This window comes from Botrytis cinerea, chromosome 1, assembly GCF_000143535.2.
Source record: "Botrytis cinerea B05.10 chromosome 1, complete sequence".
Taxonomy (NCBI): domain Eukaryota; kingdom Fungi; phylum Ascomycota; class Leotiomycetes; order Helotiales; family Sclerotiniaceae; genus Botrytis; species Botrytis cinerea.
This window is the reverse complement of record NC_037310.1, coordinates 3,895,510-3,921,280: the sequence shown is the minus strand read 5'-3', so window position 1 is coordinate 3,921,280 and position 25,771 is coordinate 3,895,510. Positions and strand designations below refer to the sequence as shown.

At 42.9% G+C, this 25,771-nt stretch overlaps 10 protein-coding genes across 11 annotated transcripts; 5 read left to right on the top strand and 5 right to left on the bottom strand.

Annotated features, from left to right (window-relative positions):
- Positions 1-464: 464 nt before the first annotated feature.
- On the bottom strand, positions 465-2,106 carry BCIN_01g11160 (hypothetical protein). The gene has a single exon (XM_001549310.2). It carries the CDS (start codon positions 1,799-1,801, stop codon positions 563-565), a length of 1,239 nt encoding a protein of 412 aa, XP_001549360.1. The 5' UTR covers positions 1,802-2,106; the 3' UTR covers positions 465-562.
- A 434-nt stretch (positions 2,107-2,540) lies between these two features.
- Positions 2,541-4,072, top strand: BCIN_01g11150 (hypothetical protein). The gene is made up of 8 exons (XM_024690964.1): positions 2,541-2,917; positions 2,967-3,120; positions 3,190-3,310; positions 3,363-3,410; positions 3,479-3,570; positions 3,618-3,766; positions 3,818-3,875; positions 3,932-4,072. The coding sequence occupies exons 1-8, from the start codon at positions 2,622-2,624 to the stop codon at positions 4,010-4,012; spliced, it is 999 nt and encodes a 332-aa protein (XP_024546734.1). The 5' UTR covers positions 2,541-2,621; the 3' UTR covers positions 4,013-4,072.
- Positions 4,073-4,087: 15 nt separating this feature from the next.
- BCIN_01g11140 (hypothetical protein) lies at positions 4,088-6,155 on the bottom strand. Its single transcript, XM_024690963.1, has 8 exons — positions 6,017-6,155; positions 5,862-5,928; positions 5,489-5,763; positions 5,191-5,441; positions 5,007-5,132; positions 4,694-4,944; positions 4,477-4,621; positions 4,088-4,413 (listed from the first exon to the last, which is right to left on the bottom strand). The coding sequence occupies exons 4-8, from the start codon at positions 5,268-5,270 to the stop codon at positions 4,143-4,145; spliced, it is 873 nt and encodes a 290-aa protein (XP_024546733.1). The 5' UTR covers positions 5,271-5,441; positions 5,489-5,763; positions 5,862-5,928; positions 6,017-6,155; the 3' UTR covers positions 4,088-4,142.
- A 967-nt stretch (positions 6,156-7,122) lies between these two features.
- On the top strand, positions 7,123-8,749 carry BCIN_01g11130 (hypothetical protein). The gene is made up of 7 exons (XM_024690962.1): positions 7,123-7,427; positions 7,476-7,495; positions 7,553-7,589; positions 7,641-7,708; positions 7,759-8,138; positions 8,186-8,281; positions 8,337-8,749. Exons 1-7 carry the CDS (start codon positions 7,229-7,231, stop codon positions 8,647-8,649), a joined length of 1,113 nt encoding a protein of 370 aa, XP_024546732.1. The 5' UTR covers positions 7,123-7,228; the 3' UTR covers positions 8,650-8,749.
- A 182-nt stretch (positions 8,750-8,931) lies between these two features.
- BCIN_01g11120 (hypothetical protein) lies at positions 8,932-10,183 on the bottom strand. The gene is made up of 2 exons (XM_024690961.1): positions 9,868-10,183; positions 8,932-9,813 (listed from the first exon to the last, which is right to left on the bottom strand). The coding sequence occupies exons 1-2, from the start codon at positions 10,090-10,092 to the stop codon at positions 9,088-9,090; spliced, it is 951 nt and encodes a 316-aa protein (XP_024546731.1). The 5' UTR covers positions 10,093-10,183; the 3' UTR covers positions 8,932-9,087.
- A 49-nt stretch (positions 10,184-10,232) lies between these two features.
- Positions 10,233-11,885, bottom strand: BCIN_01g11110 (hypothetical protein). Its single transcript, XM_001549315.2, has one exon. It carries the CDS (start codon positions 11,730-11,732, stop codon positions 10,398-10,400), a length of 1,335 nt encoding a protein of 444 aa, XP_001549365.2. The 5' UTR covers positions 11,733-11,885; the 3' UTR covers positions 10,233-10,397.
- An 826-nt stretch (positions 11,886-12,711) lies between these two features.
- BCIN_01g11100 (hypothetical protein) lies at positions 12,712-13,908 on the bottom strand. The gene is made up of 3 exons (XM_024690960.1): positions 13,371-13,908; positions 13,005-13,307; positions 12,712-12,930 (listed from the first exon to the last, which is right to left on the bottom strand). The coding sequence occupies exons 1-2, from the start codon at positions 13,577-13,579 to the stop codon at positions 13,016-13,018; spliced, it is 501 nt and encodes a 166-aa protein (XP_024546730.1). The 5' UTR covers positions 13,580-13,908; the 3' UTR covers positions 12,712-12,930; positions 13,005-13,015.
- Positions 13,909-15,409: 1,501 nt separating this feature from the next.
- Positions 15,410-16,300, top strand: BCIN_01g11090 (hypothetical protein). 2 transcript variants are annotated; one of them, XM_024690959.1, is made up of 2 exons: positions 15,410-15,504; positions 15,571-16,300. In XM_024690959.1, the coding sequence occupies exon 2, from the start codon at positions 15,666-15,668 to the stop codon at positions 16,119-16,121; it is 456 nt and encodes a 151-aa protein (XP_024546728.1). In that variant the 5' UTR covers positions 15,410-15,504; positions 15,571-15,665; the 3' UTR covers positions 16,122-16,300. The 2 variants fall into 2 exon arrangements, with proteins under 2 accessions (XP_024546728.1, XP_024546729.1); XM_024690958.1 differs by having other exon boundaries at positions 15,410-16,300.
- Positions 16,301-17,597: 1,297 nt separating this feature from the next.
- Positions 17,598-18,989, top strand: BCIN_01g11080 (hypothetical protein). The gene is made up of 2 exons (XM_001549318.2): positions 17,598-18,495; positions 18,547-18,989. The coding sequence occupies exons 1-2, from the start codon at positions 17,647-17,649 to the stop codon at positions 18,838-18,840; spliced, it is 1,143 nt and encodes a 380-aa protein (XP_001549368.1). The 5' UTR covers positions 17,598-17,646; the 3' UTR covers positions 18,841-18,989.
- A 1,881-nt stretch (positions 18,990-20,870) lies between these two features.
- Positions 20,871-24,284, top strand: BCIN_01g11070 (hypothetical protein). The gene has a single exon (XM_024690957.1). The coding sequence runs from the start codon at positions 21,871-21,873 to the stop codon at positions 24,214-24,216; it is 2,346 nt and encodes a 781-aa protein (XP_024546727.1). The 5' UTR covers positions 20,871-21,870; the 3' UTR covers positions 24,217-24,284.
- Positions 24,285-25,771: the final 1,487 nt, after the last annotated feature.

Sequence of the window (25,771 nt, the reverse complement as noted above, 5' to 3'; positions counted from 1 at the left end):
AGTCATGAGTTCGATGAGTGCAAGTTTCTGTGATATCTGGAGGAGCTACCTGGGGGATGGGATTGCGTTTCCAATTGGTGTCCGCCGAGGCTGTATCATATGAGGTCGCAGGCTTATCTCGGGCACATGGAATCATGTGTTTTCACGATGCATAGAGTTGGGTAATGGAAATGCTGCCGTGTGAGTTCGGATATGGGCATGGTTGTGGCTTATAGTCAGGATGGTTCAATGTTACGCATTAGACGGCTGGTGTGACCTAACCTGCTTCAGCCTGGACCTCTCTGGTTTTAAAGTTCAACGCTTTCAATCTTTTACAGCAAAGCAGTATTGATATTTCATCCATTAATTACAGTTCTCGCGACGTGGTCCACTCAAGTTCAATCTTAGGTGCAGGATGAAGATAGTATATACATAGGCTAAGTATGGTTTCCAAGAAATGATTTCCTTTACCTGAGATCAGTACTTGGAAGAAACATTTAGCAGCAAAAAAATAATTCATGACATGAATTCCTATCAATATATGTACAGCGAATTGCCAAATTTCAGAACCACAAAGTAGCATTTATCCCGACGCACCAGAAGTACAGGTAAGGCCCGTTGAAGTATCAACATTTGAGCACAGAAAAGTTGCAGAACCAGATGTTGGAGCAACCGACCAAGACGAGAAATGAATGTCACATGTTCCAGCTCCTGGACAGTTCAGATTCGCAACATCTGGAGAGTATTTTGAGCTTGTCGTTCCTTTGAAATTTGTGAAATATACGTCTGTGACGGAGGCTGTGCTGGGAGTGCTAGCACAATAAGTTGCATCTTCGTTGTAGCAACTTTGAATTTGAGCTGCCCAATCGCTGTTCTTTACTGTAACGTCGTTGAAGGTTACGTTCCTGACGATGGCTGATCCGTGTGAGCTTCCTCCAGGGTACAATTTGATTCCAACGGCTTTGGTAGAATTGACCATCGTTGCTCCAGTGACGTATACATTTGTCACTGAATCTGTTGTACCTGCTTTGTTTCCAAGGGAGCCGACCGAGAGTCCATGTGATCCAGTACAAGTAATGGTATCCACAGTTGTGTAGTTTGCTCCGGGCTTGAAAGCTACGCAATCATCTTGATTTGAAACTTTGATGTTTTTCAACGTAACAAATGTCGAGCTACCAACATCGAATCCATCTGTGTTTTTTGGAGCCGTTGTCGACTTTGAAGCTGCCGTCATTGTCAAGTCAGAATATGCGACATTTTTCGAACCTCCTGTAACACTAAAGAAAACATTGGGTGGATTCTTGACTTTGAGGTTCTTGATGGTGATATGGGAAGATGCCCCGGTTATATAATGTAATGTTGGGCGAGCATATGAAGAGTTGATAGCGAAATAATCGTATGCTGCTTGCCCATTTCCATCTATCACTCCGGTCCCGGTGACGGATTGGATAGTTGCTGTGTTGATGCCATCCATATAAAATATGGCTCGCTTCCCTTCCCAAAAGTCTAAATCGTCTGAGACTTTGAGTGTACCTTCGATATTTATGGTGCACCCAGCACAGCCTGTGAAGTCGACAACACTATTTATTGCATACTGTACGCCTGCCGGAATTTGAATGACTCCACCGCTTCCGCATGATGAAATGGCGGCAGCAATGGCTGGAACGTCATCGGTCCCGGAATTTCCAGCAGAAGCGGGAGTGCAAGTCGCGCGTTTGGCAAGACTGACGCCGTTTGCTTCGCTTTTCACTGCAGTTGGTGATGCATAGGCGGATGAAAAGAGCGATGTTGCTAAAGCTAAAACTTTAAATTTGTGATGCATAGTTGCAGATGTAGTGGTAGAGATCGAATGATTTTAAAGAGCACGAATTTATATCCACGGCTTGGCTATCTTGGGATGGCTCAACGGGCTACTTTCGTTCACTTAAATGAATTGACCTCTGTGGATCGACTACTTCATGATTACAAAACTACCCCCTCGAAGAAAGAGGAGGGAACATTCAAGGATTTGTCCATTTCTGGAGTATTTCCACGTATGGATATCGTATTCATGTTACAAGTTAAGGACAGGATCAGCCCCAGATGTTTGTTTCGAGGCGCTCAAAACCATCTGTTTCATACCCTTCCATTGAGTTCCTACTATACGGAGATTAACAATGCTTTTAACCTCTGTACGATCTGCGATAGCTTTGCCTAAATCGTAGGGTCGTGGATTGAGCCTGAATACAGGACCGTCATGTGGCATGTGCGTCGTCATCGTCGCCCCTTTAATATACCGAAAGTGGCATATTTTTAGCCTGGGGATTAAATTGAAGTACCGACGCGTGGATTTTCAAAATGTTCCGTTGCCAATGCAAACGGAAAAATGGGGAGTGATACCCCGCAAAATAAGCTTAATTGTGATATTTCCGTACCATTTCCTGCGAGCACGAAGGGATGTACAGTATTTTGACCGAGGCAATCAGAGGGGTAGGTTTGAAATCTCAATTGGAGCGGGTGAGATGTTGAACAAACTTCATTCCTTGGCTAAATCTAGAACAACGAAACCATGTATAAATACTGGTACTCTTGCGTCTAGGATACGCTACTGACTTGTCATCAACCAAATTCGCTGTGTGCTGTTGAAGTCTATCTTTAGAACCATGGCAACTTTCAAATATATCCCGAGTTTCTTACTTGCCATTCTCTTATTTGTTGGTTTCATAGATGCAACACCTCTACTGCAAAAAAGAGCTGGCCGAACTAGTCCACCCTCTGGGTGCCTGACAGTGAGAGGGAGCGGTACTCTCTCCGGCGAATATAGCACAGTTGGGGCTGCTTTGACTGCCCTTGGGTCGTCAACTGCCGTTGCATGCATTTTTATATATAGCGGAACATACAACGAGCAAGTAACTATTAGTTATGCAGGAAATCTCACCGTCTATGGATACACTACAAAGTAAATACTCACTTCTAATTTTGGGAGGCAGGCAATTGACTTGCGACAGCACTGGAACATACAAAAGCAACACAGTAACAATTACGCATGGCATTAATTCTACCAGTATTGGCCTCGATGCTAGCTCTACAGCAAAGATCACAAGCGCCAATTTCAAGGCTTATAATGTCAACTTTGCAAATACCTATGGAGCCGGAGTTCAGGTTTGTTTTTTTCTTCAAGCTACATCTTGTAGCAGGGAGAAGTTGACTGACTGACATGGCCCTTTCTAGGCCGTTGCTGTGACCGCCAGTGGGGACCAGCAAGGATACTATGGATGCTCATTCACTGGCTACCAAGATACTCTTTATGCCAAATCCGGCAAGCAATATTACTCGAATTGTTATATTGAAGGTAAATTTTGAACAACTCGAAGAATAAAAATGGCAATTACTAACCATGAAAGGGGCTGTGGACTATATATTTGGGAATGCTGCTGCTTGGTTCGGTGAATGTATGTTGCTATCCCGGACAATGCAACGACCAAATTGATGCCAGCAAAATGTTCTAACCGCTTTCCAGGTACAATTGCTTCGAACGGAGGAGGTGCAATCACCGCAAACTCAAGGACACTTGCTACTGATTCTGCTTGGTATATTATTGACAGCAGCACCGTAGGATATTCATCCCATTTCTCGAACAAATATCTAAACTTTTGTAGATTACTCAAGCAGCCGGATATAGTCTGACAGGAAAGGTCTACCTCGGAAGACCATGGCGAGCTCTTGCTCGTGTAATATTCCAGAACTCTGTATTGACAGACGTGGTGAACGCAGCGGGGTGGACTACACTTGCCGCTGATGCTACACCGTATGTTTCACCCCATGGCTTTATTCAATGAAAAGTGTTGACATGAGTTAGAATATTTATGGAATATGCCAATACCGGAGCTGGCTCAAGCACATCTGCGAGGATTTATGTGAGTAAAATGGACATGTAAGCGGATCAGAAGAAACGTACTTACTGTTGATCTAGGAAACGGCTGCCACCGGAACTGTCAGTAAGACCACATTGTGGGGAAATAATTGGGCTTCTTGGATTGATTCTTCATATTAAGTTGGAATCTTGAAAATAAAATGGTTGGATTAATCGTAGTCAAGTGAAGCTTTCTCCGCATTTGATCGGATAACTTATCCGATCTTGCAGCTCATTATCATAAGACATTTAGAACCTCGTTTCTTCGCAATCACTTCTTCTCCAATTGACACACAACAACAACCATATCCATAGAAATACTGACCCCTTCTCTTGTCTCCAACACCGCTTTGTTGAACGCCTCTCTATACGCTGTTCTTTCCCCAAGCGCTCTCTCCGATACAACATATCCCAAATCCTCAAGGCCCATCAAATAATTATCCGTCGTCATTTGTCTCATTATATCATTACACGGAAGACGGATGCTGTCGACGACTTTCAGGCCTTGTTGTTCACATATCTCTGCCAAGTTGGAGATCCATCTGGCAATCAAGAGGGGCTTGGTTAGCCATTTTCTGCCGGGATTTGTAGAATCAACAACTTACTCAAAAGCTAGGTCACTCTTCTTGCACATTTCTTGAAATATGTCTATGACTAGTTCCATATTCACTTTGGGTGTACGTTCGTTTGGGGAATGGGCACTGAAAGATGCAGAATCCATCTCATCCCACTGGAGATATCCTCCTGGCTCTGAAGTTTCATCCATAGATTAGCTCTCAATATTCTCACCCGCGATGTGGAAAAATGATATGATGTAATTACTCAGCATAGCAATGAGATTTTCTAGCAAAATTCCAGGATGGCCCCCTTTCACAACAATTGTGAAAGCCCTGATGTGAACAATATCGAATTTTCCCTTGAGATGTTCGGGCAACGGTCCGAAAGCATCGAGAATCTCAAGGTTCATGTTTGAAGGAAGGTATTCTTTTGCTGGGAAAAGTTCTTTGGATATGTCGAAACCATGAAGTCGCACATTCTGCGAGACTTTCTGTGACAATTCTAGCAGCCAATCTCTGCATTGATAAAAGTTCAGTTAATTGTTGGTATTCAATTGACTTATTGACGAAACACTTACGCACTACCAATTCCTATATCGGCGACGGAGAATGCATCTTCTTTTTGGGAAGTCTTCGGGAAGGGAATTGAAGGATGGAGCAGCCATCCCAAGCGTATGTTCCACAACAGATGTTGAATATGGAGTCTATTCAACTTAGTCAAAAGTTTGCAACAACCTCGGATTAGATCTGGGACATAGATACCGTGCCGAGTCTCGAAATCCACGACTAAACATATAGTCCTCCTGAACGATATTCTCACCCATCGTGGTATTGGAAGTCATGCTGTTGATTAGAGTGGTGTAATTCAACGAGGTCTTTTCAACGCAATTTTGTCTGTTCTGACTGAGTCGAAGAGGTAAGAGGCTTCCACACTGCGGAAATATACTCTGTTATTACACTATCTCATTACCTTATAGTTTCTTTACTTTTAGTCTCCTCGTTTATGAGCATTCCTGCATGAGATCAGACTCGAGTAACGCGTCTCGGGAATTGAGCTTACAGCTATGGTATGCTGTGGCTTATGCTCTTTTTGAGAATCATCTCCGATTAATGGCTGTCTAGTCCTGGCCTAACCATTTCTATTACTAGAATTCGGAAATAGCTGTATGTTTAGGGGTGTTCTTTTTTGATTATGTGATGCTTGATTTGGGCAGCGGACGGAAGCTTCCATCCTTCCATGGCATGACTGGAAATAACACGCCATCTAGTGCAAGCCCTGACTATTTCCTGGTATATTTTCTTGAGGAACATATTTATATGGTAAAAACTCTGAGCCTACATGCAGTTTTGTCAGGGTCCCCAGAGAGCCAATGCATTGAAGACAAAAGATCCGTAGCAAACATTTGTGACTGCTCGATTTTGATTGAACCTACCGCATTACGAGGGTGCTCTTTAGCAGTGGGAGTATACTGGCTCCCTTCGATATATATAAATGAGGTTCTGGCGGATACAGAAGTTAGTATGAAGGGTACATGACATGAATGATGATGCAGGATGGCGGTTTGGGTCCCGGGGTACGTTGCCATACTCTTTTGCACGTGATTTTAGTGTGGTACCCGTGGAAAATTATTGATACCCTGGGATAAATCCTTGCAAAACAGAGATAAGACTGATGTGAATCAACTTAATCCAACAAAACTATGAGAGCTTTTTCATCTATAACTTCCGGACAACTTGACAAATACAGAAGGAGGGAAACTTCCCACGCTCTTCCTTGAATCCACACACCACATTGCCCGACTAAGAAGCTTGTTCCGCCATTAAGTGGCCTAAGCATTATTAGACTGTGTTGATCCTGGAGCTTCTCCACTTGTCAGGGACTTGGGGGCGCGGATCAGTCTTCCGTGGATAAATTTCTTTCATGGATGTATTGTCGTATACTTTTAGGGCTGTGCCGCATCGCATCCATCACTTTGGTCTTGCCAACTATCTTGAATAACGACCTTATTCAACCGGACATCTACTGGTGTCGTGTAATACTTCGGTCATATTTGCACAATTTCTTTCTTTCTAAAATTTTGGCACAGATCTTTTAGCGGACGTTATATTCAGAGCATATTAATCGGTTCAAGCCCAACCAATAGTGACAATATAAATATCTAGGCTTAAGGATTTCAAAGACGAGTACTAAATGCCGATATCAGTAACCGATGTAACGTTGGATAGTTGGATTTGAAGTTGGTATAGTAGTCTCCTTGGATGGGCCAGGAGCGGTTGAAATGAAAAAATCACGCCCCTTCCCGTTTTCTCGTTAAACCTTTTGACGACAATTCCTGTTATTCTGGATTTCCACGCGCGATTCCCACCTGTAAATGGCACTATTATTCCTGTCCTTGGATGTAGAAAACAGGCTAAAAATCCAATTTGAAGTTGCACCCAAAGAATCGGTATCAAACTCTGACATAATAATTCTTGCGGCTTCTTAATTGGCCAACATGAATTTGCATCTCATTGTACCAGTCATTGTTTTGCAGATAGTCTTGTTTCATGACTACGACTAGCTCAAAAGCATTTTACGCATTTGTATCCAGATCCCTACCTTCAGAATCTTTTGTTTAAATCATCTAGCATAGGTAGATAGCTACTTGGTAACTTTGCCCACTAAGGGAAGTCCCAACCATTAGACTTCTCTCCGGGTCGAAGTGATGACTTTAGTCTGCGGACAGAAAACAATGATGTCGATGTAACTCAAACTTTGCACTTGTTTCTACAACAATTTCATATAATATACTACACCGATATGGATCTCTTTGGGCGTCAAGCAATTGAAGGTGCTCTTCCTCCACCGTCTGGAGTCACTCCAAATTTTGTCAGCCCACCCAGCATCGCTAGATATAATATTCTTTGCCAGGCAGTCTGTGTGCCAGTAGTCACTTTATTCGTCATTCTACGACTGTATACGAGAATCTTTATACATGGAAAGACAACGGGAGATGACTGTGAGCTTTGAAATCTTAAGTTTCGAGAAAACTTACTGATGTGAGAAGATGCTTGCATAGTGGCCTGGGTAAGTCATCTCAGCGATACTCTTGCTGAAGCTCCAAAATGCTGATTGGACATGCAGGTTGGCACCCTTATATACTCTGGAATGGCATTATCCTGCAAGTTTTCAATCAGGGGACACATGCACAAACAACTCTAATACATGATAGTGAACCATTATGGCGCTGGAGTCCATCAATGGGACGTTCCAGCTACAAAGATCAAAATGTTTGGAAAGGTGAGTTAAAGAATATATGAAGTAAATCTGTATTGACGTCGTATGCAAAGTTAGTTTATGTGGCTCAGATGTTATACGGGCCGCAAGTCTTTGCGACCAAGGTCGCAATTCTACTTCTCTTGTCTCGCATCTTTGGCGTCAACAATAAGATATGGTGGGCGATACGAGTGCTAATCGGCTTCATGGCACTATACTATGTTCCTGCAACAGCAGCAAAGATATTCATATGCTGGCCGGTCGCCCATTTCTGGGATCCTCTGACTAGGAAAGGCACTTGTCTTAACGAGAATTCCATATTCCTTGCCGATTGTGCCATGAGTATCATTAGTGATTTCACGATTTTGTTCCTACCGATACCATTGATTTGGGGATTGAAAACTGGTACAATGCGGAAGATTGGAGTCTCGACTGTGTTTGGAGCTGGCATTTTGTATGTATCTTCCGCAAAGAGAAATGCAATCTAATAACTTTCAACAGAGCCTGTACCGCCAGTGTCCTGCGTCTTTATGAAACGCTACATCTTGGCGGTACTCTGGACAAGACTTATAGTCTAGTACCTATACTCCTCTGGAGGCAAGTGAAAATCTTTTCCTGTTATTACAGAGTATTGACTTATATACATACACAGTATTGCTGAGGTTAACATTGGCATCATCTGCGGTTGCTTACCTCATCTCCCCTCTTTCATCAAAATGACGTTCTTCAAGTCTCCAAGCACGAACGATTCCACAGAAAACAATAGTTATTACCGCCTGGAACGAATATCAAAACCAAAGCGCAAAGTTGATGATTCTATATTGAAAACACAAACGAGAATGAACGATTCGGATGAGAGATTGAATGTGGGACAATCTACACTTGTACAAGTAGACCAAGGCAACAATATATGGCAAGGGGCTGGGACAATGAAGGCGATAGAAATCGATCAAAGGATTTGTTAATTTGACAGCAGTTTCAAACCAATATGTAGTAGTGTTCCTAACAGATTGCTTGTTGCTAGTCTTTGGCTTTTATCCCAATACCGATCCTGATGTTTTGCCAGCGACATTGTAAAGCTTGGGATGGTTTTCTTCTCTTTGCTTTTCTGGTTGGTTTTGCGCTGGTGACCGGAAAGGGCAATGGCCCTTATACCCAGTGTTAGACACAAGCCCATCAGCCAATATACATCTCATACTACATGCCCACAATGCATCTTCTCCATCTTGCTTATTAGCCGGATTGCATAGCCTTTATCAAGATTATTTTGCGTCCCCGTAAGGTCGAGAAATATATGTCATATGATTGCAAAGGCCATATGCTCGAAGGTCTTCCGTCGACTTTCACACGGTTTAATGATCAGCTTCCCTCTTGAGCTCCATGCCTTCCACATTTCAGAAGGTTTATGAATCTTCCATCCTCTCATCCATCAATCTCATCATTTCATCCTCTTCATCGATCTTCTTGCTATGACCATTACTAGTCCCGTTACTTGGACCCAGTCCCCTCTTCCCCAATTCTTCTGTAATATCATCTTTAGTGACCACCATCTTCTCCCCGAATATTTCTTTGCCCCTCCGTGCCACGCCCTCTAAACTTCTCATTCCTACTACCAAAAACCCTAACTCTTCCCTCTCAACATCAAATACCTCCCACCATTCTTCTTCTGGCATTTTGATCCCCTCTTCCTTCGCCGCTAGGTATATTGCCGCCACTGCTAATGCGCATGGCTGATGTGTTAAATATAGCATCTGCGGACTGACCAACGCTGTGTTAAGATACTGTATTGTCTTTTTTGCGACCGCTTTGCCACTGCCATTTCTATGCGCTGATGAAAATATGTCGAGAGTTTGGAGATACGTAATCGCGAGAGGATGGGGAAGAGCGACGTGTGTACTGAATCCCAGACCATTCAGGACTTGGCCTTCAATGTTGAGAAGTCGTGTACGATAGGATATGTAAGCAGATTCGGAAAGATAGTACGACGAGGGATCATTGTCGGGTTCGCAAGAATCTGTGAGAGTTGCGGATTGAGAGAGGAGATAAGCATATACATTCGTTATGCTACGAAAGGATCGAGGAGACGCGGATACTTTGGCCGTCAGGTAGAGTGTAGCTGCTGAGACATCCTGAGGACATGTTATTTTAGGAAATCAATGATACACTTCCAATTTATCACTTACGCTATATTCATATTGCATCAAGTCATCCACAAGCCAATATCTGAAGAGAAGAACATTTGCTTGAGCTGTGATATCTTGGGAAAGTCCAAGCAGAATGCCTGCGGCTTGCGTAAGTCGTGCGGTATAGAACCGAATGCTGTCTTGAAGTTCAACTGGAAGTCTGTTGCTTGAGGTATTTTGGTATAGTTGTTGAGCTGTTGCAAGAGGATTAAAAAGGTGTGACATGGTTGCTGATTGTAAACAAATGAGGAAATGTAGGTTCGAAGGTCGTTGAGGTTTGGACGCTAGAAATTGTAGCCTTTTGCGCAAGGCTGCCATTTTTTCCCACCACAACTTTAGCACTGTGAAATGGCAAGTTTAAAATTTGGAGTCAACGATTCTACGACTTTTCATTATCATTAATATCTATGAAATACCACTAGCACCGGAAGAATCTTAATTGTCTTATATCAAATGCCAACCCAGCTCCCCTTACTGCCTAGATGCCAAAGGGGCGATCCTCACTATATCAGGAGACTTCAGAAAACTCCCTACTGTCCGAGATGAGCACCCGTGACCTTGAGTCTTCGAGCATCGTCCTTTGAAACTACCCCGCTGCCTGCTTTCAAAAATTGAAGAATGATCTCAACTGCCCAGTAAACAGTATTCTCAATCGTGTCATCGACGGTAGTTCTAACAAACACGCCGTCGACATTCTCTTTTCCGGTCTCTTTCAACAACCAATCGAATGAATCTTCATAACCCTTCCAAACGACTCCTTCGAAGTATCCCTCTGACTTCCACATCTGTCCAGGATATCTTCCACCAGCTGGAAAGTCAATGTACGGGAGCCTGCTCAGTCTCCTCTCTTTAGCGACCCCCTTGCTAGTAGGCAAGAATAGTTTGATATCGAACTCTTGCGTCAAAGCTGCATTTGCCAGAACTATCTCTTCCTTTGCTCTCATATTTTTATTCTCCTTCAACGCAGCATCTTTTTTGAATTCTTGTCGAAATTTTTCTGGCCGCCCTGCACAGCAGTCTTCGACTTTTGAGGATGCATCTAGCCATGAGCTTCCATCATCAGAAGGCAAAGCTCTGCTGAACAATAGGAATCCCTCAACGAACACCCATCCATGGTTATAATCTGCAACAGTACCATTTCCCAAGGCATGATTAACTGTTACTAAGGCCAAGCATTCTCTAACCTTTTTGCGCATGCTTTCGATCATCTCGGAATATTGCTCGAGCAGTTTCTTCTTGTCTGCGTCATCTTTAAATTGAGCATCTTTTTCTGGCTCAGCATTATTAGTTTTCGTAGCCTGGACCTTTCGAAGTAGATTGCCAAAATTGATCGCTTCCATACAATCAGTATTTGGTCCAGTGATCTGTACATTTGCTTTCCCATTTGCGTCATCCCTGGCGTAGAAATAGACTGGATTATCATTCTTTTGAGCAAGACTTTCTTTTATGAAATGTCCGTCGCTAGGGGCGCTGTTAAATTGGACCAATGGACAGTCAGCTTTTGGAATGAAGAAAGAGTCCTGGTGAATTGTGGTTGTGAAGGGGTGTCTAGCTTGTGCGTTTCCTGGGTTGTTTTCCTCTGATATACGTGGAGATTTGATGCATGTCGAATCTTTTTCAGTTGGAGAAGAGGAAAATATTTCTGAAAGTAGTAATGCCAACGTTGTTTTTCCTGACGAGGAGCATCCTGAGATAGCTACAGTGAGCGCTTTTGGGGTAATTTGGATGACACCACCTTCTTTTGTTGTTAGGTGTGGTTCTGGTGAGTTGATTTTCTCCAGTGATTCAACGAAGTATAACATTTGCTTTTGCTGGCTAGAATGATAGAAAATAGGGTTGATGGTTTTGAACTCTTGAGACTCCATAGCTTGAAATCTTCAATTTGGTATACAACAAAATTCCAATTGCTGTGTTGTAAGGTAACCTATGGGCTTCAACGCCCTCTGCTGTCTATTAAAAAGGTTTAAACAATGTTGTAGATCGGCCTGGTAGGATAAAGTATTTCTTTGATATATACCGAGAATTGGGCGTTGTCGTTATGTGATAATTTTTATACAGTGAATCATAAAGACAGGATTATTGCTTCAACATTCACGGAGATGGTTAAATTAACCGTGGCTTAAGTGGAACTATTCTATAAAAGTGTGAATCGCTGCTAAAAACATATTGAGTAAATCCAGACAAAGAGTCAATGTAGTTATTTTATAACTTTATGGTCTTGTTGCGTATTCATTGTCATCATCAGGCTGCATCAAGATCCAACCATCGCACCCTGGCGCCCTGTGTATTTATTAATGGCCAGCCTAATGTGACAAGATCAATATGAACTGAATATCCATACGCTTGCCATTTATAATTTTTCAGAAGACTAGCATTTAGTTTAGTTCCAGATTGCTCTACATGTTAATCAAGAACAGCAGGAGAAAGATGACTGGGAAATCGCTTGACATGGAGGGTTTTGGAAGGACCAACCACATACAAAATCAGGACAAAAGCGTCAACGATCTTGAACTACAATTTAGAGTCACATATATACAAGCCAATCTATTCTGTTACGAACCTCTACACATATTCATTGAAGAGACGAAATACACCGTGAAGCAACCTTGAAGCGAAAGTAGAGAATGCAACTTATGAACAAATCAAAATGAAAGTAAATTCTTTCCATATGATCAGGATACTGCCACTTGATATGAAATCTAAGGCGGAGCTTATTATTATACCCTGGTTTGGTTGTCTATAATCTCTGTCGATAAAAAATTTCCTGTGAGTATGTATCAAAAAGGGAAATAGGTCAAAACAACAACATTCAACAATTATACAGGTTGGTACCTATTTTTATCATGCAAATCCTTGATTTATAACTATGCAATGCTATCGGAAGATTGAAAAGAGAGTTACATTATTGGAGCCAGCCATATGATGCCACCTTTGCCACTCGTGACTACTGATAGATTTCTGTTCCCGCCAGATTCATGTTCTCCATATTACCACAAATTTGAGCTCTTTGTGTATTCACTGTTCCTCGAGAGGTACTTTGATACTAAGATTGACTCCGGTCAACTATATATCTCACTGTTAGCTTGATGATACTTTGCTATGAAAAGAACTTGCGTTTGAAGAAGAAGAAAACTCACACTGACACCAACTAGACGGCACCTAAGAAACACATAAAATCTACTGCCGGGGTGCTCTGGACCTGAATATCACCAGGTTTGGAGTACGACTCAGTACAGGGAAATGGTGCTTGAATGCAACCAGATGTAGGGCTGTCAAATTTGGGAGCTAGAGTTCGAATACCCGAGTTATCGCAACAATTCTGAACAGCAGAAACAGTATAATAAGTTTCTCCTTGCCAGCCCTGGAATGTGATATCACCAGTGATTTTGGGGACGTCTGAATTTTCTCCCGAAAGAACAGCTTTGAAGGAACCGCTCCAGCTAAGTTAAGATATAGTTAGTAATTTGAAGAATTGGTATCTAATTAGGTGGTGGACTTATTACCCTTGGGGAAAGTGAACAACTGAATTGGTGCTCACAGCATTCGCCGGAACAAAGAAGCTGGGAATTCCAGCAGAGCCATCATTCGGGGTGAAAAAGATGGTGCGTTCGTTGGAATCGCGCGATAGGAATTGCAAGGTATTTCCCATGACAGTAGTGAGGAGCGAGAAGATGGAGATAACGAGAACAACGAGGCTGTTGAGACGAGACATGTCGTGAGAGGGGAAATGAAGACTTGATGAACGAGAATACCTTGTAATAGGAAGAGGTGAGTTTTTGTGATTGAAATGATCAATGTTGGAAATGTGACTTTTTATTGTTCCGAATGGTAAATGAAATGAGTGCCTTGATTGAGGAGAGAAAGTCTCTGGAGAAGATTAAGTGCGAGCTTATAAGGAAGAGGAAGAGTCAAAGATCAAGGCGCTAGGCTACTCGAGATACATTCCAAGTCAGATCTGGAGTGGTAAACGGAAAGTGAATTGCTTCTCTTAAGATGATTTGAGAGAGGCCGTGCAATATTCAGTGGCATTGATAACAAACCATGCCACAAATAGGGAAGTTATGGATCAATAATGCTGGTGTATTGAATGAAAATCACGTGGATCTTCAATCATAAATTCTAGATGCTTGAGTACGAGATATGGCCCGAATTACGAGTGACCGCAGTTTAGAGATAGATATTGGGGCGCAAGGGTGCTTAATGAATATCTAGCTCTCACGAATACAGCGATCTGCCGCAGATTATGTGTATTAATCACTCACCAATCAAGATCTCATAGTCTGAAAACGAGTACATTCTCTTTTATTAGTGAGTGATTGAAGGGAAGATCTAATGATTCGGAGTATTGTGTTTTGAGAATCAATTCCTAGTCTACAAAGAAGAACAGGACTTGTTAAATTCAATATCTTCAGTTTCCTTAAAACTCCAATCTATCCAGAGCTTGCCTCTCAACCCAGTTTCCAAAATAGGTAGAACATACAACCGTCGGGTGAGTTGGTAAAGCTGGTCACAACCAGCTCACTCCACAGCAAAAGGGAGCTCCAAATATGACTATTATTTATGATCCGATCATATTTTCTATGTATAGTACACCTGATTGTTGTTAGCACACATGTAATGTAGATCCTATATGTCACTTAGCTCAAACTATCATTATGCAAATACCTGTCAGCTCTTCATGACATATCGATGACCCACGCGATACTTTGTTCTAGATTAGATAAGATAAGATGGTGATGCCGAGACTCGTAATGTCCAAATCTGAGAATAAGAAGGATAATTATATGTAGAAGCTAATTTTAGCTTGATACAACAAGTGAAATTAGGCATGAGATAAAACGACAAGATGAATAAGCTACCAATGCCGAAGGTTTCGACGTTACCACCCCACACATAGATACATCCCCTATTTCAGTACCCCACCCTCCGAAATCAAGCGAGAATTAACACACAACCACGGACCACAAAATACAATTCAGGGATCGGAAATCCAAGCACTTCCAAAACGAATCTACCCAGACATAGTATTTGAGTGCAATAACGGAGAAGACAATAAGCCGGATTCTGGTCATGAAGGAATGTGTGAAAAACTTCATGACCAGGAAAGTCAAAAAAGAAATGCAACCACGGCGAATCGAACGCCGACCTCCACCTTGGAAGGGTGGAATCCTAACCATTGGACTATAGAAGCTATCAAGGAGCTGAGTGTTTACTTCATTCTATGCTGGAGTGCAAAATCTTTAGTATATATTACTTGCGCTTTGTGGGTGGAGACATGTGGAGTCAAGTGAGTTGGTGGAGATCAAATTAGTCATATCCGTGCTTCAATGTCAAGGATTTGATGTTTAAATGGTGGAAGATTTGACCTTCATCAGTGTGTAACAAGAGGCCTGCTTGTATCAAAGATTAAAGAAGGGTTATGATAAGATATGGCAGGACTAATCCGTAGAGCACCTTCCAAAGTAGTCATTGACACCATAGCAGTTACCGAAAGTTTGCACTTTTGCTAATACTTCTCTTGACTTTTTGTCCCAAGTGTGAAGATAGTCGGTATATTTTGTAACATGAATAATTCATGACCCGTTCAAACCTTCGCAAGATACAAATATAAACCCGTTATTCAATATTTGTCGACAGGTTGATCCTCTTTCCCATATCCTTCACTTTCTATCTCATAGTCTAACGCATCAAGTTCTCCCAAAGACTTTTAATTAATAACTCCACTTTCTCATTGATATTACCAATTGCTTGTTGCTGTTTGAATTGTACCATCAAGTCAATTGACTGAGCTGTTCGCGATGATGATCCTTCAAGGCCATCGCTCTAACTCCCTATCTTCTGACGACGAAACCGCCATATCTGCGTATCAAGAAGCCAGACAATTTCATCGACGAGACTCTAAGCTATGGGCCCGCGATTCACCTTTTACTTCATACAAGTCGGAGCGACAAGCGAATCTTACACCTTTCAACACCATGCATATGCCCCGTCTAGATTCAGTTGGCAGTCAAGAACATCGCTCACACATGCCTATCTGGGAGCCTCTATATATGGAAGACAATACAGATAAAACAGAACAAGATGAGACTACCAGGAGCCGAATGTCAACGGATGCTAATGATCCGAAAGTACTCAGCAAGGATTCTTTCTCTGGTGGTGGTGACGGAGATGAAAGCAGTATGGACCAAGGTTGTTGCGCCTGGAAGTTATGCTTATCCCTTATGACCGCCAACTGGATGTCTCGTGCAATGTGAGGCAACAATTAGAATGCTACTAGCATTTTATGAGTTGCTTTCTCGGGAGAAACGAACGAAACAAGTTGTTCTCATCAGGATCATCATTCTTGGGGTGGATTAGGTAGAATCATTATCCAAGAAAACCCAGTACTAAAGGCTTCAATTAAATACATTATGAAAATTTGATACCGATATCATTCATTGAGGACATTGATGGTGCTTTTCACAGAGTTTCTATGGAAATGGAAATGGAAATATCATTGCGTTGGGATTCGGATTTCCTTTTTTGTGGAAACAACATGATTGAAGGTGAAGTCACTTTCCCTCAGCTCTGACTTTCGCTGGTCTTTTTTTAACGGACCACATCAACTATGATACTGATGGTCGCCATCGTCAACTTTGCTCCTAATCCTTTCTCACAGGGGCAAGTTCCTCTTTACAGATCCTCTAAACCAGGGGAAGAAAGGTTCTGCGTAATTCATTCGTTGTATCGTTCACTGATGCTTGTAGAATTCTGTCAAGTGCCTCCGGGATATTTCCACAAGGAGATAGATTTGCCTAATTGACTACTGTTTATCACACTTCTGCTTGTATTTACTTGAGATCTGTCATGAAAGAATGTGTTGATATTCTCCGCAACTGTTACGAAAAAGCGTTCTTTAGTTGTGAAATGACAAAATGAAGTGCGAGTAAACTGGATGGGGCGTTGATGAGTACATGGTGAAATAAAAGTATTCTTCCCTTCACTAGATTAAAGATTAATTTATCAGAGCCATGAGTTTGTAGTCTGCTTGCTCATGTTTGACCGCTTGTATGTTTTAGTGTTGTAGCTGCTCACCTGTTCAAGCATGCAATTGGCTGTTTAGTTTGAGTTCTAATCAATATGTAATATCGCTCAGCAGTGTCTCTATATGGGAAGGGCACGCATAAGCACTCAATCATTTTAATATTTCACGTTCGGTATTATACTTCCCGTCTTGCAGACATTCAACGAGTGAATTCATACAGAATTACTTGGTACCAGACCTTTCAATGTTTTGGTGGTATGAAGTGAACTCATTGTTTTCCGTAGTTCTCTAGAAGAGGCAACTTGTAGCCATGAGTGTTATATAGAAATTTATATAGAAATAGTGAAGTAGCTCTTATTAGCTTTTATTGTTTTGACTATGCTTGTTTGTTGTTTCAAAAATATGAACAACATCGCGAGATTACCTATTAGTCGCGTCTTGAATATTCACTTCTGTAAAAATTAAAATGAGATTTCGCTAATCGCCCTTGAGCGTAGACACGGCCTCTGGATTCTACTTGATATGTTACAGCAGCTCCAAAATTTATGAATTTATAATTCGCACTTTTCCAACTTTGAACCTGCAACAATTACAAAGTACATCCAAATCTCAGTGACCAAAATTTACATTCCCGCAACAATCAATTTTCAAGAACTCTTTCAACAGACAAACCTTTCAAACTTCCTCTTTTTACCATTAAATTCTCGAAGTCCCACACGTCTTTTTCTTGAAAAATCATTCTACACGTTCTCACCATGAATTCCACTACCATGAATAACGCTTCTAAAGATGCTAGTCCCACACCCGCTTCCACTTCGTCCTCCCCAAAAGACGCCCTCAAGCATGACATCGAGTTCGACAACAACGATGAGCAGCAACCCACCAAGCGTGCTAGACGAGAAGATGTTCCGCTCGCACCTCTCAAGAAGTCAACCGACCATCCCCAACGAAAAGTTCATGGCAAATCTAAGCCACTCCTATTCACAACTTCGCGCGTCGAAAGCTCCACCAGTCATGTCTCTGGTGGTCTACCTGATGTTTCTCGTGGTCATTCTTCCACTTCACCTCCTGACCATGACCAGCACATGGTTGACTCAGTCACTCAGAATACCGCATACACAGCTTGTCGGGGTGTTTTGAAGGAGCAAGATCACAAATTTCTCCAACAACTTCTTCAGCAGAAAGACGATGAAATCAGGGCATTGAAAATCAAGCTTGAGGTCAGAGAGGAATTCGATAATGAGACTGTTGCTCGTGAGGAAGAGCTAAAAGACACAATTGAGAAGTACCGTTCAGATGCCGAATATTGGAGGGAAAGATCCACTTGCGGTCTTGAAAGTTTTAAGATTTTGCAAGACAAACATAACATTCTTGAAGTCAAGCTTGAGGCAGTTAGCACTGAGTCACAAGTGAAAAATAAAAGTCTCGAAACCGAGCGCGAAGCAGTTAAGGCTGACTTTCAAGAGCAATCTGTTCTTGCAGCAAAACAGGAGACGGAGAAGGCTGAGTTACAAGAGAAATACGATACACTTCAAGACAAGTACAGAACACTAAAGGCTATGGGCACCAACAAGGCTTCTTATGTACTGTACGAAGGTCGAAAAGTAAGATCTTTCCCGTCGTGAGGAATCTATGCTTCCGCTAACTTTCTCTAGACTCCCGAGCTTATATCTGTCAATTACGAAATATCAGATGAGGAGCTGGCGGAAAAGCGAACGAAGCTCGCGGATGAAAACGCTGCCGAGATGGCTGCCGAGATACTGATGACTCTGTATAATAGCTCTAACAATGGCGCTTATAACTGCGATACTCCTATCGATTCAATTGAAATAGTTCCAGAAGATATGGGATTCAACGAAAAACTGGTCGAAGAAACTTCTGATACAGTCTCTAGGTCATCAAACCCAAAGGTACCAAATATTCTCACTCCACCCTTGAAGATCTCCTAGAGGCCACTTCTGTTTTTCTTTTGCTGATATTATGACAAATTCAGAGAACCGGCTCTTCCGTTCCTTTTCGATACGTCACACCTTCGGTGACCCCTCAGTCACCGGATCCGTCCAACACGTACGAGTCTAATTGTCGCTTGTGGGACACACCTGAGAGACCTCTTTTTCCTGGTCCAATCGAGGAATCTCCTTAGCTGTCTTTTCAAATCATAGTCAGTTACCAAATCTTGTCATAGACTTCCTTGTAAAGGTCGCAGCACCTAACTTGAGGATATCCGCAGGCGTTAGATTATCCATTCGATCAACATGTCTATAACATACCATGAACCGCCCGAGCAACGAAGCAAGGTCATCGATTACGAGGAAGATTTCAAGTTGCCCAGAGGGAGCCAGGAAGCCTTAGGAGTGGCTCTCCTAAGGTGGATTCAGCTCTAATGGGCAGCTGAATGATTTCGAATTTCCGATTTCCGTCTGCCGAAAGCTCAATATTGACAAGCTATTCGAAAAGACTCACCACCAAGAATACACAACTACCTACCGCACAATCGATCACATTGACTCGTATTGAATCTTTGGATGCCTTTGAGCTTTGAACGGAGACGTCCTGACAAAACTCAAAGCACCTTCAGACTCTATATCTTGTCCTTGATCCCAGACCACACTTATTACTTGGTACTTTGTTCCGGTCAATCTCTGGACCTCAAATCTAGTACACACGATACTACCGCAAACAATACAACTACCCATATATCTTGGATTCAAGACGCACTAAGTTTCACAGCTCAATTTTCCTGTCACATCATTCTCTGTGTCGGCTCTGTTCCGGTCGATGCCTCGAGACTGTGGATATCCTTCTGCCTCTCTCATGGCCACATTCGACTCTTATATTGGGATTAAGACGCCCCATCGACTCTAACCTACATTTACGATATTCCGGCTTCACAAATCGACATTACTTCCCGCAACGCCAAATTCCTAGGTCTGCGGTCTAAAATACCTTCACTTGCACGTTCACCTTCCTGTTGATATTTACCACGATTGAGAGGCGTGGCTTCCTCGAATCCATACTGGTAACCACAAATGGGGGTGGATGTTTGTAGTCTACCTGCATGAGTCTGCAGTGAAGGGTACTCCATATGTTTTGAATAATTCTCCAAGTTTGTGATCTCAATTCTAAGCTCATGATGATGGCTGTGGCATGAAATTTTTTGGTCACTTTTGTATGGTTCTACATGTATATCGTTCTTAATGTCCACGGTCATAGAAATACCACCGATGACAGAAATTGTATATAGTACTCGCTGCATATCAGATCTTGTCTACAATTTCGATTCATATCCAGAAATCTATCCTATGCCGTGAAAAATGGCATTCATCTTGTTGCTCTCTAAGCCTGCCCACTAACCAAATCTCATAGAATGCCTCTTCAATTCTACCTGGAGCTTCAATACGGCACCTCCTTACAATGACTTCACTATTATGGTGTAAATCTGATCACCACAGTGCCTCTCTCAAAATACGGCCCCAGCCTCGTGACTTCAACATACCACGAGGCCGAACTCGTATCTTGGTGTCATCTATCAGTGTTCGAAGTATCATTCACTTTCTATTACTAATTAATAGTGAGAATTGAAGGCGGAGTAAATCGTATCCCGCTTTTCGATTCTAATTAGCCACAGAAATTGAGACATTGGGAAACGTGCTCATACCTTGTGAGCTAGGCAACAGTATGGCCGTCATTTTGATATGCAATTTCCTGTGACAAAGAACTTGTTGAGTCACACAAGTGAATTAGATACTTGCATTCTTGATTCTTCCCGAGATAAAAGACACAGCGGGATTTTCCGCGCCTTTCACTTTCTATTGAGCTCTTCCCCCTCCACCGCCACCAAGAGTCAAACAACCTCTCAATAGCAGTTTGAGGTATTCCCTATGGTATAAATATTCATCCCATTACTATGGATACCATAATTGAAGTTAGTAGAACAATATTAGAGCACTTGATCTTCCGTAGGTATTGAGGTTTTGCTGGGAAACTGCCGCAGAACGCTAAGCGAATTGATTCTTTGAAGTGAATATATATTATGAAAAGCCTCAAAAATTGAATACTCCCAACGCTAAGCCGATCAGAATTTTCATCAAGTTTCATTAGCGAGTACTTTCTTGCGCACAAAAGGATCCTCTTCTCTCTCAGAATTTTTCTCAACCTCCATCCTCTTTACATCCAAAATTTTCAGAATCCATCCAAAGCATCAATCATACTTGAAAACCGTCGTACTACTCGCAAACATTCAATCAATCTCGCTGGTACCACATTACATCGCACTTTACCCATTCTGACTCTTTTACTACTTCTCTTTTACTTTCCCACAAGGAAACTCTTCTCTCTTGAAAAAGACGACTTCTCCATACGTCCAATTCACATCCAAGTCTTTTTTTACTTTACGTGTTTCCCAACACCACATAACAACAATTTTACCAATAACTTCTTGAAAGCACTTCGTCTCTCGAAAGTCCTTATTACTTACCTCCAACCACAACCTTATCTACGAATCCTTCCTCTTTTTACCATCAACTCTTAAACCACCTTCCTCACGAATCATGCCGCCAATCACGAGATCAAAGTCTCCTGTCAAGAAGACATCGGCAGATCAAGACCAAGCCTCCTCCGCGTCAAGTATCTCCAAAAATGTTGCACCGGTCGCAAATATGCGTTCACCTGGCAAGAAAGCTCCAGCTAATAGCGGGCAACTACCATCTGGTGGTAACAATGCAGTAAGTTCTATCTGTTTACCAATTTCATGTTTTTTGATAGCCGATAATGTTCCCCTACCTTGAACCCCATTTCACATTTCATCAATGTGAACATTCTTTGTTTCTGAAACTTCAAGTTTTCATTTTGATTTTGAAACATTTTTTTATCCAGCGCACCATACTACAAGATGTTGTCCTGGCATTGTTTTACTTGATCACATACTTCCGATTCCACCATGACACTTGCTAACTCCAAATCTGTAGCTTTCCGATGCCATGGTTCCAACTTTGGAGCCGCTCTCTCCTTCCAAGAGGAAGAGAAGCGCAAAGACTATCAGCGGTGGCGAAGGCGTTGGCGAACAACCTTCTGAGCCGATGAAGCGAGCACGGGTTGAGAGGAGTGATTCCCGTCGTTTCAATCCAGCAAGTGGTCAATCTGATTTGGCTGCCACGACTTATTACCCTCAAGTGGAGAGGGTAGTCCTTGGTCTTGAAGACACACCAGTATTTGGCACTGCTGGTGGTGCTCCCAAGGAGGAACTTGATGCTGGATCATCAACTTCTACACCCTCTCCAAAGCCAGTCGAAAGCACGGCTGCCGCTCCAGTTTTGGTCGGCGAAGAAAACGGTGTCACGGCAAAGGCTCCGATTTCTGCGGTCACTGTTACAGCTGGCCAAGCCGATAATGAGAGTGTCGTCGATCAGCTTACACCCCACTCCGCTGCGGATCTTACAGGCCCTTTGGCTGCCACGGAGGCAGAAGTCCATCTTCCTGCTGCGCCTCAGGATTTTTCTTCTAGCGACCTCGAGGTTGCTAAGGAGGAACTTGACCCTCCAAAGATCGGCACAACCAATACCTGCAGGTGCGACGAGATTGCTATCAAGTTTGCTGAGATGAAAGAACGAATCAAGGCTATTGAGAAACAGGAAGCGGCGTCCCGCGCTGAAAACGACAAAATCAGAGAGAGTATGAAAGGCCTTTTAGAGTCGAATCATAAGCTCAGACTTGAGAGAAACAACTTCATCCAACTTGCTGAAGAACATCCACGTATCAGCCAAGAAGTACAACGTCTTACTAAACTGGTTCGCTTTTTAAAGGACGACAACAAGCAACTAAACAAAAGAAACGATGAGCTCGTGGACAGCGTTAACAAGCATCAGATCAATTTCAATCAAATCCGGACCGTCGCTCAGAAATTTAAGGCCGAAGTCCAGAAACTCGAGGACGTCGTTGAGGGGTATAGGATCGCCGTCAATGTTCTTAACAAAAAAGTTCCGGAAGAAACTCAAGATCAAGAAGATCTCGAACTAACCAGGGAGCTTCTTAAGATCGAAACAGCAAAGAATAAGTTGCTGAGCGATTCTTTCCAGAGTATGGGTCGTTCTTTTGCCGCAGGTGGGGTAGTTCCTGGCATCGAAACAAGTGATTCAGCTCAAGGAGGCGTGTCTCACGGAAATCATGGTCATGAGAAACGTGACCAGGAAGGTCGCTCTCGTCGTTATCGCACACCATCTCCTTGCAGCAAGGGTAACAACAATTATGACGTCAACGACGTCAACAGCGATGACGATAGCTCTGATAGTCTTCCTCAACTCGGAGCTCCAGAAGATGTATTTACTGGCACTCAACAGTCTGGTTCAGCTTCTGCTCTCGTCGGATTTCGGGGTTCATATAGATGGGAGTGTAGTCATGACCGTGGCTACAATGGAAATAGATGCAACCACTGTGGCGTCCATGTTCTTACCAATGAAGATCCCGGATTTGTTCGTGAAAGATCTGTTGCTCCTGCTGCTTCTATAGATGATCTATATGGTGCATCAGATCATGGAGAAGAGCGCAAACCTGCTAGCCCTTCTTATGAGCCAGCGGAAGCTGTTACCAATGAGGCGGAAGCTGTCACCAATGAGGCGGAAGCTGTCACCAATTCTCAGGATGAATCACAACCCGAAAATTCCCGATACCTCTCTGAGAAACAGGACGATGAGGATGACGACGAACGTGATGAATCTCAGTATATCGGCCCCACGACCCTCTCTGGCAATGAGGATTATGAGGACGAAGAGGATGACGATCAGAGGGACATTTCGGGAAACAATGGTATCCCAGATCTCCCTGACTATGAGGATTCCGAGGATGATAATCAGAGGGACATTTCGGGAAACAATGGTATCCCAGATCTCCCTGACTATGAGGATTCCGAGGATGACAATCAACAGGATCATCAGGAATTCCCTTATCCTGCTGAAGCAGTTGAAGAGACTTTTTCTGCTCCACCAAATGTGTCCAGTTATTTTAAACCTGCACATCCAGGCTGGGGATCCCCTAGCGTTCTCTTAACACAGGCTGCTGTCACTGCGCCAGCTCCTTCAACTCCATCTTCAGTAAGTGAGGGCGCTCCAGTAGCACCCTCACTCCCAACTGTCATCACTCGTTCTGGGGCTGCAGTTCAATTTGGAGCTGCGACAACCTTTGGTGTCAGAAGCTCCATTGGATCTTCTTTCCGCTTTGGGTCTACAAACTCATTCGGAGTTCCAGCCTTATTGGCAAACAGTCCTTCTGTCGTCGTCTCCCCCGAGGAGAATGATGCTGAAGGGAACGAGCCAGCTGGTCGAGAGAAGTAAGTCGATATCCCAGCCTGCCTAACCACCAACCAACCCATCTACAATACTCGTCACCTCTTAATCATCCAGACGTCGTAGATGCATCGATGAATGAACGATGGTCTCTTGTACCTGAAAGAACTACGCTGCCTTGAGTTTGGAACGCTCTTGGTGGATATTGGGTTCTCGATGGGTTCCATACAAGAGACTTTTGTTCTTGATCCTGCACTCTTCGACGCTATCGACTCTTTATACTGGTTGGGCTCGCTTTCGCACTAGATCCTACTCATTTTGGTAAAATGCTCTCCTCTCTCTGGTGTCTTCGTCTTGTTTAAGATCGTTTTCCCGGTACGACTCATTCCCAACATCAAAATTTTGCGGCGAGGCTTCACGCATTTCAGGCCTGAAAAGGTCCATTCGGAATTTTACTATTGGCAGCAGCGACTGCTATGTTACTTGTCACCATGACTTGGTGCGTTCTCAAAGAAAACAAAAAAACTCAAAAAAAGTTGAAAACAGAAAACAATCACCAAAAAAAAGCTTACCTCTTCCCTCTCTTCATCTCGACCTTATCTCTTCGTCTTCTTTGGCCCTTGGCTCTCGATCCTTGGTCAAACCCAGTTCTAGACTTTTCCGGAAATTCTCCAACTCCAGCATGACATCCGTTGGCTGGTCTAACCATCTCTCTATTCGAAGGATCTTCGTACGTTCGTCGTAGCGAAATCATATTGAGAGTCCTCTGACCACATGACTCCGTCTACATATAATCAAGTTTCTTGATATGGTCATGCAGCTTTCATCGGTATGAATACCCCTTGGAATTTTGACGCCAAAGATCTTCCACGGGGAACCTTGCCACCTAACTTATTCTTCGACTTCGTAACCCTTCTCGATATCGATTTTACTTCGGCTTATGCACTCGTTTGCCAGCGATGTGTATTACGAATATTGGATTTTCGCAACAACGCCTATCCACCATAACCACCATAACCACCATAACCACCATAACCGACATCACCACCATCACCAAATAACTTTCGACATTTGTCTTTTCACAATGTCCACGATGGCCATTACGCCTTCATCCATACTGATTTCTGTTTGGCCACTAATCTTTCGAAGTCCTCAGAAATCTTAACACCAGTGCTTTTAACTTCACAACGCCGGAGCTTTCCCACTCACGCACTTGCAGCAATACTGTCAAGTTCCTCCTCGGTTTCTAACTCTCAACGACATTTGTTTCAACAATGTCACCACCAATATCTCACCACCAGTACCGGCACTGGTGTCGGAGCCACGGACTGAATCTCACAAAGACAGTTCAGGAGAAAAACCTCTGCTTTCTCAAAAATGATTTCCTTGTTTCTCCATACTGCGGTAGCGATCTAGTAAAGTACCCCCAGCAGCATTCGGATCTTTTCGGCTTCGTCCTTCAAGGATCGTATCTCAGTTTCGACTTTCATAACAGCGGTGGCGATCCTTTGTTCCCCCGCGCCCACTCAACTTCGTCCGGACAGGATCGTATCTCAAATCTTTTCCTTTACCAGCGGCAGCGATCTAGTAAAGTACCTCTGCA